General features: G+C 41.3%; 1 protein-coding gene and 1 long non-coding RNA gene across 2 annotated transcripts in view; one reads left to right on the forward strand and one right to left on the reverse strand.

The window, feature by feature from the left end:
• The window catches only part of LOC108804811, a 10,817-nt gene extending 2,332 nt beyond the window's left edge, over window positions 1-8,485 (forward strand). The window contains exons 2-3 of the long non-coding RNA XR_001942376.1: window positions 2,561-2,564; window positions 8,351-8,485. This is a non-coding gene — a long non-coding RNA (uncharacterized LOC108804811). The remainder of the gene's footprint in view (window positions 1-2,560; window positions 2,565-8,350) is intronic.
• A 177-nt stretch (window positions 8,486-8,662) lies between these two features.
• SPPL2A (signal peptide peptidase like 2A) overlaps window positions 8,663-14,526 on the reverse strand; it is a 31,982-nt gene continuing 26,118 nt past the window's right edge. The window contains exons 14-17 of the mRNA XM_018576694.1: window positions 13,077-13,176; window positions 11,592-11,669; window positions 10,707-10,867; window positions 8,663-9,128 (exon numbers count right to left, since the gene is read on the reverse strand). Coding sequence (XP_018432196.1) covers window positions 9,057-9,128; window positions 10,707-10,867; window positions 11,592-11,669; window positions 13,077-13,176 — 411 coding nt within the window. The 3' untranslated portion in view covers window positions 8,663-9,056. The remainder of the gene's footprint in view (window positions 9,129-10,706; window positions 10,868-11,591; window positions 11,670-13,076; window positions 13,177-14,526) is intronic.

Below are 14,526 nucleotides of genomic sequence, written 5' to 3' on the forward strand. Positions count from 1 at the left end.
TTTCCCCCCCCCCCCCCCCCCCCCCCCCCCCTCTTATCCCACCTTTTGACCCTGGAAGCGCTTCTGGACGTCTTTATGGGCACCAGTAAGCTTGGAATGGAAGCCCCTGGTGTGTTCCATCAGCTACTGGATAAGGAAGGCAGGAAATCCTTTAAATCCCTCCACACACAGCCTACAAAACTCACTGCCTTGTAAATAAATACCTACAAGGGAAACGTTTTTGTTACTTCCACCAGAGAGGACCCACACTCACTAAGCACGATATCCTTGCTGTACGGGCAACTTACTCAATAACGCCCATCCACCTGAGCATGTGAGTTTAAAAGATACATTGTCCAAATTTAAGAAAATTTGGGAACCCTGGCCAAGGCATTTTCTACCAGCCTCCTTTGACCATCGCCAGAGAGACCTAAAACATAACAACCATCAGGATTATGTTCCGCATGCCTTAGACAACCAGGAGTGCTCTGACCCTGTAACCCCTCCTGCACCTAACTGGTTGGATGAATATACTAGATTGATCCACCATGCATTCTTGTCCAATAATTGCCACAATTATTCTGCCATTTTTGCCTAAAACCTGAACTGGTCAATTTACATGCCTAACCTCAGTAAACAGATGATTTGAACTGCCATTACTCTCATGACCTCACCTTGTATTTTCATGTCGTGCTTGTTTTGAAAAACTCAATAAAGGCTTATTGAATTAAAAAAAAGTGGACGTCAAAGCAAACCTTTATTTTTGGATGGAGTAAGGAAGAGTTGGAGCCTATGTCAGGTTTTTAATGCTATATGCCAGGGCTTCTAAAACTTTTTAATCCAAGAACCCAAATAAGAATATTGTTACTGTAGTGGAACCCAAGAAAACAATACTACCAAAATATCAGCAAATCCATACAAAGACAAATAACAATGGCCGTATAATGAAAGCAAACAGTAATAATTGCAGCTATGTATTCATAATCCATCAGGAAATGTTCCATGGCATGATGATAGTCATCTTCCCACAGCTAATACTGTTTTACAAGCCAACACTCAATCTTACCCTTCCATGGCTGTTTTGCAACAGAAGAATAAATTGGGTTTGTTTTTATGGTGTTAATGTTTTGGTTAAAAAAATGCCTTTTTAACTTGTTAAATTAAAGGCTTTCATTACTAAAAACTTCCCCTTACAATACACGTTGTGGGAGCACATCACCATTTTGGTAAGCTCTAGTATAGCTGAGAGAAATAAAACATTTGTTGAACTTTATTTTAGTAGACATTTGCAAATAGCCACAGGGTCTCTTAACCTCACAACCTTGTCAGTGTTTACCCCCCGCCTTGCACATGCTCTTTTTCTCCATACGTGTCTGTGTTGTCAATTGCAGTCAGCAGGGGCAAGCCTAGTCTTTTTGCTGCTTGAGGTGAAGTATGAAATGGCGCCACCTCCAGCTAACATTATAGCCATGCAAACCGTTTACCCCAGACAAACTGCTCCATTACATACGTGTTCATTTACTTTTAATCATATGACCAAACATGTGCCATAATTAAAACAGTCAATTTAGAGCAACGACTCAGTCCTAACTAATTAGTTGGTGCACACATAATAAAGGTCAATAGAGACCAAAACATTAGACACCATTTTCGCTGATAAACAATAAAATAAAAATAATTACATTGTTCACAATACCCACAACAAGTAATCTGTCTGGCTTTACAGCTGAAAATGCCTGCCAAGCATACCTCCCAACATCAGAACTTGGGAAAGGGAGACACCTGGAGAACAAATTAAAATGATGCAGCGTGAATAAGGATCAGTGTCCACAAAGTGTCCATGTGCCGAAAATGATGCAGCCTACTCAAAACAAAGGTCCATGGCTACATTGTGCTAAATATTGGACATGGCTTAAAGTAGAGAGTGAGGCTAATTATAGTATAAACTGTACACAGTCTTTGTACCAACCAAATACCACTTAATTACTGTGCTATGAGAGAGAATCTCACAAACCCAAATAAACCTAAAAGGATATTAATAAATAAAACAGAATATAGACAGGAAGCCAACACTGTAGTCCAAGACTACCTTGAAGAAGAAACCATCACAAACCACACAGCAACAAGCAAGAATTAAGAAAATAAACACTTAAGTCAGAACTATGTAACACACAACATATTAAAAGCATTTACATGCTTCGTCATGTAGTTTCACAAAAAAAAAAATCACTGTATATGAACGAAGGATTGTGGCACTGCATTTGTTCATACATCACAGTATTTTGTAATTATCAGTCATGAAGGGGTTAAAGGGTAAGTTCATTTTCCCAGGTAAAATGGAAAAATAAAAATTACGCGATTAAATCTGGCCCCGTCTCTCCCAAACCACCACCCCCATGGCTATACTTAACTTTCGGGGAACAATCCCTCCCCTCCGCCAGTATGGGTGTACTATCTGACCCCCGTACTGCTGTCCAGCGCAGTCCTCCCCTATGCATTTTGAATTTCACTCGCAAATTGTAAGCACTCATTGGTCAACGTGGTCAGATGACTGCGCTGAACAGTGAGCAGCGCTATTTAGCACAGTCAAATATGTTTTGATTAGGGATGCACAGATACTAGTATCAGTGCGATAGAGTATTTGGGCGAGTACTCGTACTCACCCAAATGCTCTGATACCTTCCCATATTGGAACTTCCAAGGCCAGATGAAAATTTCCTCTGACTGGCAGAGCCGGCAAGGAGCCAGCTTTCCGTGCAATCAGGAAGCCGCGTGGCAAGTAATGACCCGCCTCCTGGTTTTCTGATTGGCAGGGAAGCCGGCTCCTTGCTGATTGGCTTGAAAGCTGGCTTACTGGCCAATCAGCATCGAGCCAGGTTTCCCGGTCAATCAGGTAATTACCGTGTTTCCCCGAAAATAAGACACTGTCTTATATTTTTTTTGGCTCAAAAAAACACAATAGGTCTTATTTTCGGGGTAGGTCTTATTTTTCTTTTTTATGTAGAACAATCCATACTTATTCATGTACACAAATATGGTGATTAGGGCAATCAGGGGTGCCGTACCTTTCCAAGAGCAATTTGGTAACCAATCGCTGGCCAGAACGAGTGAAGTGCACTTTCACTATCGATTCCTGACAGGCGGAGTGCATTTGGTATCACTCCGCCTGTGACAGGAGCCGGCGCTATAGAGGAGGCATCGGCTTATGCGGCTCTGCTCCCTCCGCTGCCGCCTCACTTCCTTTAGCGCTGGCTTCGTTGGCACCGCTGATTCTCTCCTGCCTCTCCCGCAGCTCTTCAAGTTCCCCCTTATGCCACCACTGGCCCTGGGTATGGTCGCAACTAGGTCTTATTTTCGGGGTAGGTCTTATATTTTAGCAATTTCCAAAAATAGTACTAGGTCTTATTTTCGGGGTAGGTCTTATTTTCGGGGAAACAGGGTATAAGGTAGGTCTTATTTTTCTTTTTTATGTAGAACAATCCACACTTATTCATGTACACAAATATGGTGATTAGGGCAATCAGGGGTGCCGTACCTTTCCAAGAGCAATTTGGTAACCAATCGCTGGCCAGAACGAGTGAAGTGCACTTTCACTATCGATTCCTGACAGGCGGAGTACATTTGGTATCACTCCGCCTGTGACAGGAGTCGGCGCTATAGAGGAGGCATCGGGTTATGCGGCTCTGCTCCCTCCGCTGCCGCCTCACTTCCTTTAGCGCTGGCTTCATTGGCACCGCTGATTCTCTCCTGTCTCTCCCGCAGCTCTTCAAGTTCCCCCTTATGCCACCACTGGCCCTGGGTATGGTCGCAACTAGGTCTTATTTTCGGCGTAGGTCTTATTTTCGGGGAAACAGGGTACTCGCCACACGGCTTCCTGACTGACCAGGAAGCAGGTTTCCCGGCCAATCACAATCAAGCAGGCCAAACAACATGGAGCCGGCTTCCGTGGCAATCAGGAACCTGGGCGGGATGTCATTACCAGGTGCCTGGCTTCCTGATTAACAGGGAAGCCTGCTCCATGCCAGCGGAAGCACCGGTATCAGTATTCAGTGTCGGCGAGATCCGAAAGCAAAAAAAATCGGTACTCGTACTCGATACCGAAAAACGGGTATTGGTGCATCCTTAGTTTTGATTAAAACTATTTTTTTGTATTGGGACAAGTAGAATTGTCATGAAGGACAAGTAGATTCGGCCCCCACTTTAGTGTGGATATAAGACGCAAAACTTTGATTTATCAGCCCCGCAATTGCTTACGGTAGTTTATGGGGTGATTGCTTAATAAGGTTTCTTTTATACCTGCGTGGGGATCCACCCAAGAACCAACTATGACAGGCCCACATATTGGACAGTTCGATTATTGTAAAAGAACCGAGACCACTATCTTGTGTGATGTAAGTATGATCCAAGCTAATTGAATGTATATACTTGACACTTTAACAGCAAAGGCGAAAGTGGTAAATTGTTTGTATTTCAGGATATATTTAGACCATTTTGCTCATCTATGCAAAGAAGTTGATTAACATATGATATACCCCTCATTAATACAAGCCAAACCCACTTATGTAACCCTCTAGACACCCAAAACTATGAATTTCTAGAACTCTCATTGCAGATCCATAACAAGCTCACTTGGAACAAGATAACCCAGAGCCTCACTTGCTTGTTCCTACTTACCAAAACATACCTTTCACATGTCCACACATTCTTGTTAATGAACTCTCTACAACGTTGGAGGAGCTGATGGAAACAAAACCAGGACCACAAGGTCTGTAGCCTGACTGAAGCCATGTTCAGAATTCCCCAACACCATTTGATATTAGTATGCAGGCCTGTAGTGCCACACAATGTGTTCTGCCTTCATTCATTACAGACATACACCTTTCTGCTAGGAATAAATACAGTACATGTTTATAGAAGTGTAGATCATGGATCTTCGTGCCTCTGTAGCAGCATTAGTCATCCTGACACTCCTGAGGCATCCCCTATATTACCAGTTGGTGTAGAAGTAAATGGGAAAAGGAAAAATCACGATTCTTACATTTTTTGTATACATTTGTCCAAAAAAAAAAAAAATCAGTAACGCCACAAGTTTGTAATTAAATTACATATTTATTGAATCACAAATGTTTAGTTCAATAATAAAAAATATTACAAACATGACCCTTTAATCAAGTTGGCTTGTTAGTACTTAAATGTTAGAAAGTCACTATTTTTAGCCTGAAATAACAATTCAAAGCTTGTTGTTATCAAAAGTATCATGCCATAATAAATCCTGTATTTGTATCAAAACATATAAAAACAAGGTCTCCACAAAATTAGTTTGTTGAAGACTGAATTTTGTGCTTGTACCATCATACAAATCTTTACAGAGATGCAGAAGAGTTCCAATTGCTATTCAGAGTTTGTTAATGTTATACATTGTCTTATAATTACATTTCAAAGAGTTTGATGTACTCCTGTGCTGTAGGACTTGGTGGGTGAAATCTTGCAAATATATGCTAATATATAAAACCGAAGCCAAAAAGAAAACAGCAGCTGTTATTCAAATCCAAATGGAATTAAAGAAGAACTCAAGTGCAAAGGAGCATATTGTTTCAAAATCAGCAGCATGTCAAATCACTAAATATAATTAATTAAATTATTATGGTTACTTTAGGCAAATCTTTTCCTAAATTAGGACAACAGCTAATATGTGTCAATGGCGTGCCTGTATCAACCACTCTCTGCAATATTAGGTTGGCTGACAGCACGGCTCATACATAAGTGCATAAGAAAGCTTACATTTGCATAATGGAAGCAACATGTTCTGCCCTGATGGCACCTGTTCAGTAAGACACTATGAGGAGAAGCGGATACACACAAAGCCTGAATTTGAACCAGAAAAGCCAATGCTGCCTTTATGCTGGATTCTAACTCCCAAGTCATTTTGAATGGAACTCCAAATGCACTTCCACAACACACCTGCTCTGTAGTGCGCACAAACCACAGTAACACACTACTGCGTCAGAGAAAAATGTGCAGATGTGTTTGTTTTGTCTGTTCTGGTGCATTGACAGACCATTCAATGGAATGGACGGCCTTACCGAGTGACTTATGTACGCAATACGCCAGAGTGGACAAGTGTGATGGGGCCCCGAGTGTTTTAACCATATTACTAGTGTTAACCCAGTGTCCACTGCTGCTTGAATGTTTTGCCAAGCTAAGATCAATCATATCAACAGAAAAATGCCCTAATCAGAGGATTTCCATTGTGCTCTGCACAATTATATATACACTGTGGGTCCCCTGCTCATTGGATGCATCCCTAAAGACAGCGAGGGCTGGTCTGACTCACATTTTGGCTGTGCTAGAGACTGCATAGACTTGAATGCTAATTAAAAGATAACGGGGGGAATTTATCAAAACTGGAGCAGACAAAATCTTAAGCAGTTGCCCATGGCCACCAATCAGCATCGTTCTTCAGTTTTCTCAGGTAAGAGTTAACAATGAGACACAGAAGCTGATCTGGTTACAGTACAAATCTGCTCCGGATTTTGTCTGTTCCAGTTTTGATAAATTGCCCCCAATGTCCATATATTCTTACTGAGAGAAGTGTAAAAAGCGATGTGCCGTAACCTACAGCAACCAAGAACAAATAAACTATTAGTTTAACCCCATGGGCTAATTAAAGAGTTGATTTCTGCTTTATTACTGTGGGTTACTGTTCACCACTTCTCTTTGTACGGTTATTAAATAGAACATTTTAATGAATTGTTCACATTTGGTCTATAGGTTGAACTCGATGGACCCGTGTCTTTTTCAACCTGGCTAACTATGTAACATTCTGCAGTATAGGCCAGCAAGAATTATTTTCAATAATAAGGGGAAATAAGTCAAGAGCAAGGACCAATGTGCATACAACAACTTTACCACACCATTACTTACATTTTGCTGGCGGAGATGACTATTATCTTCCATGTGCTTAAATCTGGCTGTCAATATGAAAACCTGAGTGCAATGAACGAGTGCTAGGCAAAGCACCCTGGAGAAGAGATTATGCACACCAAACTGTCATTGTTTCCTCCAGACCTCATCAATAACAAAGACAGACTGCACCAAGGTCTGCAATGCTTCCTGCTTCATCTTATTAGTCAGGGTCATTATAAACCACTTAGATTTAACCTTAAAACCCAAACAAGCACCTGTATTTCAACAGTATCAAAATCGATTTTCAAGTTTAGATATATAATGTAAATGGCTTGACAGTGGTTTATATACAGTTCTAGATAAAAGCTTGTATATATCTAGATAGGCTTTTATTTTCCTGTAAACGTACAACTCCAGCATAATGCAGGCATAGAAAGCCATGTAAATTTGGGCTAATGCAAATCCTTCATTGTAAAAAAAAAGAAAATAGACCAAAAAGGTTGTTCTGCGGTGTTTGCCAAGTTACCGAGGCTGCCTGTATGAAATGCTCCTACTGTTGTGGGAGTATGAAACCTGCAGCAAAGCACCGTGATGCTGTGATGATTACCTGTGGTAACAGCCACAATTTGTCTACTACATGCACTTTACATTTCCTGTAGTTTTTACCCAAGGCCTATATAGAGCAGAGGGGCATCAGTGTTGTTTTGTCAGCATTTTCTTGGAGTGGGACAGTTGAGACCAGGTGCGGATACCTTCAGATCCAGGTATGTATCATTTGATATTTCATTGTTAGTGGGTTATCTCAGAACTTGGAAGTAGGCCAAAAAGGTTTGTTTTTAGGTTTGGTAGGAAGAATTAGGAGGTTAAAATGAATAGGTAAGGGAGAGGGAAAGGGATACGTTTTAGGGCTAGGAAACTTTAAAAAGGGGTCTTTTTAATGTTATTATAGGAATTGGTGAGCTAGGTTAAGGGTTAATTTCAAGGACTCGTTTATGGGTAACTAAGTGGTAGTGAGTAGATCTGGCATATAGGTTATGGGGTGACGATGGTTGTTAGGGATATCTGACATTTGAAAAGACATTGGTTCTTGCACAGGAATTCACATGCTCTCCATGTCTCAGATGTCTTCAGAATACACAGTTTTAAAGGAACAGGATTCAGAATATTTAACAGGAACTTAAATATTAACAAAACCACTGTACGTCTGTGTTAGTAAAGAATGCAACATGGCACAACTGTACAGGCATACATAGTACATGGCTGACCTAAATGAGAACTCCATTTAATGCTTTACAGTAGAAGTGGTGAGAAAAAGCTCACCTTTACAAACTCTTCAGGAACTGTACGTACTTGTTTCCATATTCCTCCAGAATATCTGCCTTGTCAGAGATTTTCCATAGCATTCTGTGGATTTGGCACATTCTAACAAGTGGAGGAAAACAAAATGTGCTAAAAGTACACTCAGATCTTGCATTTCAGTTGTGGGCGGATGCCAGTTGGTTCACCTGCCATCTTATTATGCAATTCTAGTGTACTGGTAAGCAGGGTTTCTGCACCTGAATTCAAAGGGCTGCACATAGGAGGTCTCACACTTCCCAAGAAGGCAGCAGGTAGCATGAGATGTCTCAGACTAAAGTAGAAGCAGAACCAGGGTGGGTGGGCGTGGGTGACTTTGTCCATCTAAAATCAATGTTTTATTTTTGGTGCATTGACGGTATAAAAATAAAAATGTAAACCTTTAAACTGGAGTAAGTAGGTGAGCCATCACCCTCATTTTTAAACACTTTTAAGGAGTTCCCCTTTAGGGCAACCTACAATGGAAGGGTTTGATGACACCGATGTTGCCTACTTTTGGTATAGTGCAAAGACCAAAAAGACCTTTTCTATCTGAAGTAAGGCACAATGTGATAGAAATATATCTTCCATCATCAAAAGCAGAAGCACAAAAAGGAGTATTGTACCACGTTAGTCAGGAACAAATATATTACAAATTCATTCAAAAACCTCACCCCCCCCCCACTGTGGATTTACATACAGTAAAGGGAAAGAAAAAAAATTATCTAGAAAATATATTCAGATAACAATTTCAACAGGGAGAATACAGCAAAATATTTCTAAAACTATCTGATACAGCTGATTAAAAAAAAGTTCATAGAAGCAGAACGGATACATCACGGTGCTTCTTGTGTTTCACCTGTAATTATATTCTCTTCATTAACAGCATTGTCTGTTTGCTCCATTATCTAAAACAAAAAAAGAGAATCAGGGGTTACTGCACTGAACTGTAACCACACCACTTAATACCCAGAAAAAGACATTATTTCAGTTCACAATGGTGAAAATGAAAAACAAAAGCAACAGAGATTGAATGGGCCTTTACATTACATTACCAAATTTACAGAGAAACTCACAGGTAACAGAAACCTCAATAATTTAGTGTCTACATCAGGATTTCAAAAAAAAAAAATCATATTCTTAGGCCTATGTCTTGCGATGGTTGTACGGTAATTAATAAAACGTACGCTCTGCCCATCTTGGACAGGCAGATCGTACTTGCGATCATCGCAAGCCCTCCGATGACTGCAATGCTGAATGGGCAGTGTGCGCTTGCGCACACCGGCCCGTGCGGCATTTGTCTTACGAGCAGGCCACAAACCCGCCGACAATCGTGCGATTCTCGGCGGGAAACACTTAGGAAAACAGGATTTTTATACTCATTGTAACATCAGTTCATTGGTGAAAACAGGTGTCAGGTTTTCAGAGACAATTGGGTTATACTGACACCAACAGGAGGGTTTGGACACTGGCAAAAAAACAAACCAAAAACCAGTAGCTAGCTGAGTTTAACCACTCCCATTCCCAGCATGCTAAAGTGTGATAATTGCTGGCTTATTCACTATGTGTCCTCACATACTGTCCACCTTCTGACCATGCAGTGTGTGAGGTCAGGCAGTTGACTGAATTTCACATGACCTCTGTCCTCCAACACTCCAACCAAAGTATATATTTTTATCTCTTGTTAATTAAGGGACACGGGATTCAGTTATTTAGAAATTAGGTTATACCGTCTGTAACAGGAGGGTGATAACAGCAATAGAAGCTACAAAATCTACCGATACCGTTAAGCAATGTCATTACCCCCCTCCCTTGCTTTTCTGCATGAGGTAGCATCTTCCTGCCATTGCCCATGTAAGAGACCCGCAGTTTCCCTATGGTTGGTCCTTGCTGCCACCTTCGGTGACCTGTTGAATCTTTCTTGCTTGCTTTCAGCAGTTGGTTTGCAAGCTAGGTAGTCTCCGTTAAGCAGTACATGTCCGATCGCAAGGGTTCTGCTGCCCTGGGTCTCCCCAGCTCACAATCCACTAACCGTTCCGGGGTGGCCTGCAGAGCTGAAAAGGTATCCGACACTGACATCCTGGATCGTTGTCTCCTGCTTGAGTCCAGGCACTCCTCAGAGTCTTCCTTAGCTGCTTCACATGTTGCCCCCTACTCTGCCTTATCAAGTGAGTAGTTTGCCACAGTTATGCTTTATTTTAGGTTCCAGGTTTCAACTATGTTTGCTGACTCAAAAGGCACTAGTAAGTGTACTTCTGTGCCTTCACCTCCAGACTCTATGTCTGATATATCTTCAGCTGTAGTGGCCTCTGAACTTTCTGCTGTACAAGAGTCAGTACAAGAGTCCCCAGAAGGCTGCTAAATGAAATTTTCATTTTTGTGATAATTTTAAAGGCTAATGTTAGAAACGGCTTTTGCCATAGACTTTGCACAGCTGTGATATATGCTTTTCAGTAGATGTTTATAATTAGAATTGTCACCATTACCTCATAACTTCCTCCGTTCCAGAACTTCTTCATTTCCTTTCTTCTCCAGGCAATAACAGAACTTGTCAAGAGGGTACACGGCACTAGATACAGGAGAGCCGGCTGGCCCATCTTCATCACCATTAAAATGATGAACGTCAACACCATCCCCACAGCATAAGCTGCAATTTAAAAATAACCAGTAGACAAATGAATTAAATATACCAATTATAAACTAGCAAATATGTGAGGAAAAACACCCCAAAAAGTCTAGCTGTACAATAAGTGTAAATACTTACCTCCCCCACTGTCCGTGCCAGCGACTCCATTCACAAAAATTACTCCTCTGAAATCTGCTGAGATGCCGACACTTCAGGTCACTAGAGATAGCCTCTTGTGTTCCCTGCTAACCTCATTGGTTATTGCCACCGACCACCATGTCAATACAGGACACAATATAGTCTGGAGGAAGAAAACTGAACTACTGAGCAGGTAGGCTGGACTCCCTCTACCCCTCTCAAGTTTAAATTTTTAGTTCTGGCTGGAGTGAGTCTTAAGAGCCTCCTTTAGCTCCAGTCAAGTTTGAGAGAAAGATCTTAGTGGAAGTAGGAATGCTGCTTTCAGGAAATTCCAAAAAGCGCTGAAGCTGGCTAAAAATCTTCCAACAGCTTGTTAAAAGTGAAACCCAACATTCCCTTTAGGATCTATGTCCAACACTCCTAGACTGGCGTTGAAGGCTGCTTTAGGTACTTCAACACAGATGATTGAAGAATGCTGAAAGCTATGTATATGTTTATCGTACCCATTGCTCTTCAGACTAACGCTTACAAACTTAAGTCTATGTGAACGTGACATCTGTCAAGTTACCATTCCAATATTAGACACATTTTTAGATACAGCACATACCTATGGTGCAGGATATATAATATATACTTGAAGAGGCTGTTCGAACATCAAATCTTTTGCAGTAAGCAACCAGAAGACCTAAAAAAAAAAATTTTTAAAAAAACTAAGACAGACAATCATACATAAATCATATACTGAAATAAAATTACCTGACCCGCATCAAATATTTTATTTAGGGGTTACAAGTAGGGATGCACCGATACCGATACTAGTATCGGTATCGGTGCCGATACCAAGTATTTGGGTGAGTACTCGTCCAAATGCTCCGATACCTAGCAAGAGTACTTCCTGTATCAGGAAGCCGGGCAGCGCATCATTACACACTGCCCGGTTTCCTGATTGGCCAGGAAACGGCTCCATGCTCTTGTGATGAGAGAGCATGGAGCCGACTTCCCGGCCAATCAGGAAGCCAGGTAGCGTGCAATGACGCGCTGCCCGGCTTCCAGATTGGTCAGGAAGCTAGCAAATCCGGAAGCCGGGCGCCGTGTAATGACGCAGCGCCCGGCATTCTGATTGGCCGGGAAGCCGGCGTCATGCTCCCTCGTCATCTCATGAATCATAATACTAAGAAAGTGACCTTAAAGCATTAGTTTGTATTGCTTTAGAAAAAATGTGACCTGTCCCTTTATGAAAAAGTATTGGTAATTGGTATCTGCGAGTACTTGATCAAAAGTATCTGTACTCGTACTCGGTCTTAAAAAAGTGGTATCGGTGCATCCCTAGTTACAAGCATCTCTGAAGCTTAGCAATGTAATCACGTATGGGTTTATTATAAGTTTAGGCTCTAATTATTAAATCATTTGCATACCTCCCCCAGAGGTTCTGAAAACATGACCTTCATTTTTGTATTTGAGAAACACTGGTCTAACCTATACAATTAGCCTTCCAGCCAAAATAAATAAAATTTACCATCAACCTTTAGAATAAACAGTTCATCTTAAAAGTGAAGCTGTGCTCTGCCTATACAGGGCTAAGCAACAGGTACAGTTAATTGTGAGCCCCTACGTCCACATTGCCATAGTGAATATACTTCAATATGTCTAATTAGCCTACTCTTGTCTACTGTACACAGCAGCACTTAAGGAGGAGGGCCACCACTAAAAGCTAAAATGCTACAGTGCACACGCTGACAGGAGGATAGAACAGAGTAATGACTAATCACTGTGCTTCTGTAATGTCCAATCAGCAGGCAGGGAGCCTGACTGAGCTGTGCTGCTGTCACAGGGGAGATTAAGGGATTGCCTGTGCAATATGGCAGGAGTACTTGGATCCCAAAGCTTCCATAATATGTATTTCAACAGAGTATTAAGTCTAGAGTTTGCAGTTTGCCTGTCTAGAGTTTTTTGCACCTCATATTTGCCTAGAGAAGCAGTGTAATGGAAGTCTGCACAAGAGAAAGAACATTGCAACATGCAAAGAGGGTTATATGGAGGTGTTGGACCAAATGCCAATAAAACATATACATAAATGTATTTCCTCACTCACCAGGTACAATGATATCTCCAAAGCCCAACAAGGACATAGGTATCTCGCATAATGTTACAGCAGAATACTGAAGCCTAGGAACCCTAATGACTACAGGTAACTGGAAGACAAAAAAAAACACGAAAAAAAGGCACACTTGAGAATAACCAACAAGTGAGTATAAAATACTCTAGAAACTATGGATGGCCATGATACTCTAATTTCCTTTTAACAATTTGCAGAAAAGGAAAGAGAAATTACGAATGGTCTGTGAAGGTTCTCATTTTATTATTATACAGGATGTATATAGGGCCAACAGTTTGCGCAGCGTTTTACAACATATAGGGAGACAGTACAATTACAATACCATAAAAAAGGATTAGAGCACCCTGCTCGTGGGAACTTACAATCTACAAGGATGGGCAAGTGATACAGAAGGTAATAACTGTGAGAGATGAGCTGATTGATAGGAGTAGATGTACAGTTTTTAACAGGAGGTGGAAAAGGCTTCCATGAAAAGGTGAGTTTTCAAGGATCGCCTAAAGGCAGACAGATTAGGAGATAGTCGGATAGCTTGTAGTAGGGAGGATGGGAGAGGCCCTAGAGAAGTCCTGGAGGCGAGCATGGGAGGAGGTGATGAGGGAGCTAGACAGCAGGAGGTCTTGGAAGGAGGATGTTTGGGTGAAATCCTGAGATGAGGATGTAGGTGGGGGCAGGGTTGTAGATGGCTTTGTATGTTGTTAGTATTTTTAAATCTATGCGTTGGACTATTGGAAGCCAGTGGAGGGATTGGCAGAGAGGGGTGGCGGCCACTGAGGGTTGATAAGGTGGACGAGTCTGGCAGCAGCAGTCATGATAGACTGGAGGGGGGTTAGTCTGTTTAGAGGTAGGCCAGTGAGAAGGGAGTTGCAGTAGTCAAGGCGAGAGATGACGAGAGAGTGAATTAGTTGAATGGTGGTGTTATTTGTTAGGAAGGGGCAAATTTTGGAAATGTTACGGAGATTAAAGTTGCAACAGACTCAGGAGTTAAACCTAAATGCATTCAAGTATCTTAACTATGAACAAATCCTCAAATCATCTCTGAATTGGGGCTGACACTGTCCTTCCTTCTGGAGGGTGGCTACTTTTGTTCCCCATGGTCCCTGTGTGTGTTGTAAAGTAGTCACCGCTCCAAGTTCCCTCCAGTGATGGACTACAATCTCATTTTTAGTTTACTAATGTGTATTGAGATTGTAGTCCATCACGGGAGCGAGCTTGTAGTGCTAGGTGTTGTTTAAAGAGCAGATAATGTCTATGTTTGTACATATTGAAAATTCTACAATTTCCGTGTACAGTACTTTTTTTTTTTCACATGAAGAAAACAACTCTCTCTCTCTCTCTCTCTATCTATCTATATATCTATATATCTATATATCTCTCTAGATAGATAGATAGAGAGAGAGACAGAGATATATATATATATATATATATA

The sequence above is a fragment of the Nanorana parkeri genome, unplaced genomic scaffold, assembly GCF_000935625.1.
Source record: "Nanorana parkeri isolate BGI_ZX_2015 unplaced genomic scaffold, ASM93562v1 scaffold74, whole genome shotgun sequence".
NCBI classification, from domain to species: domain Eukaryota; kingdom Metazoa; phylum Chordata; class Amphibia; order Anura; family Dicroglossidae; genus Nanorana; species Nanorana parkeri.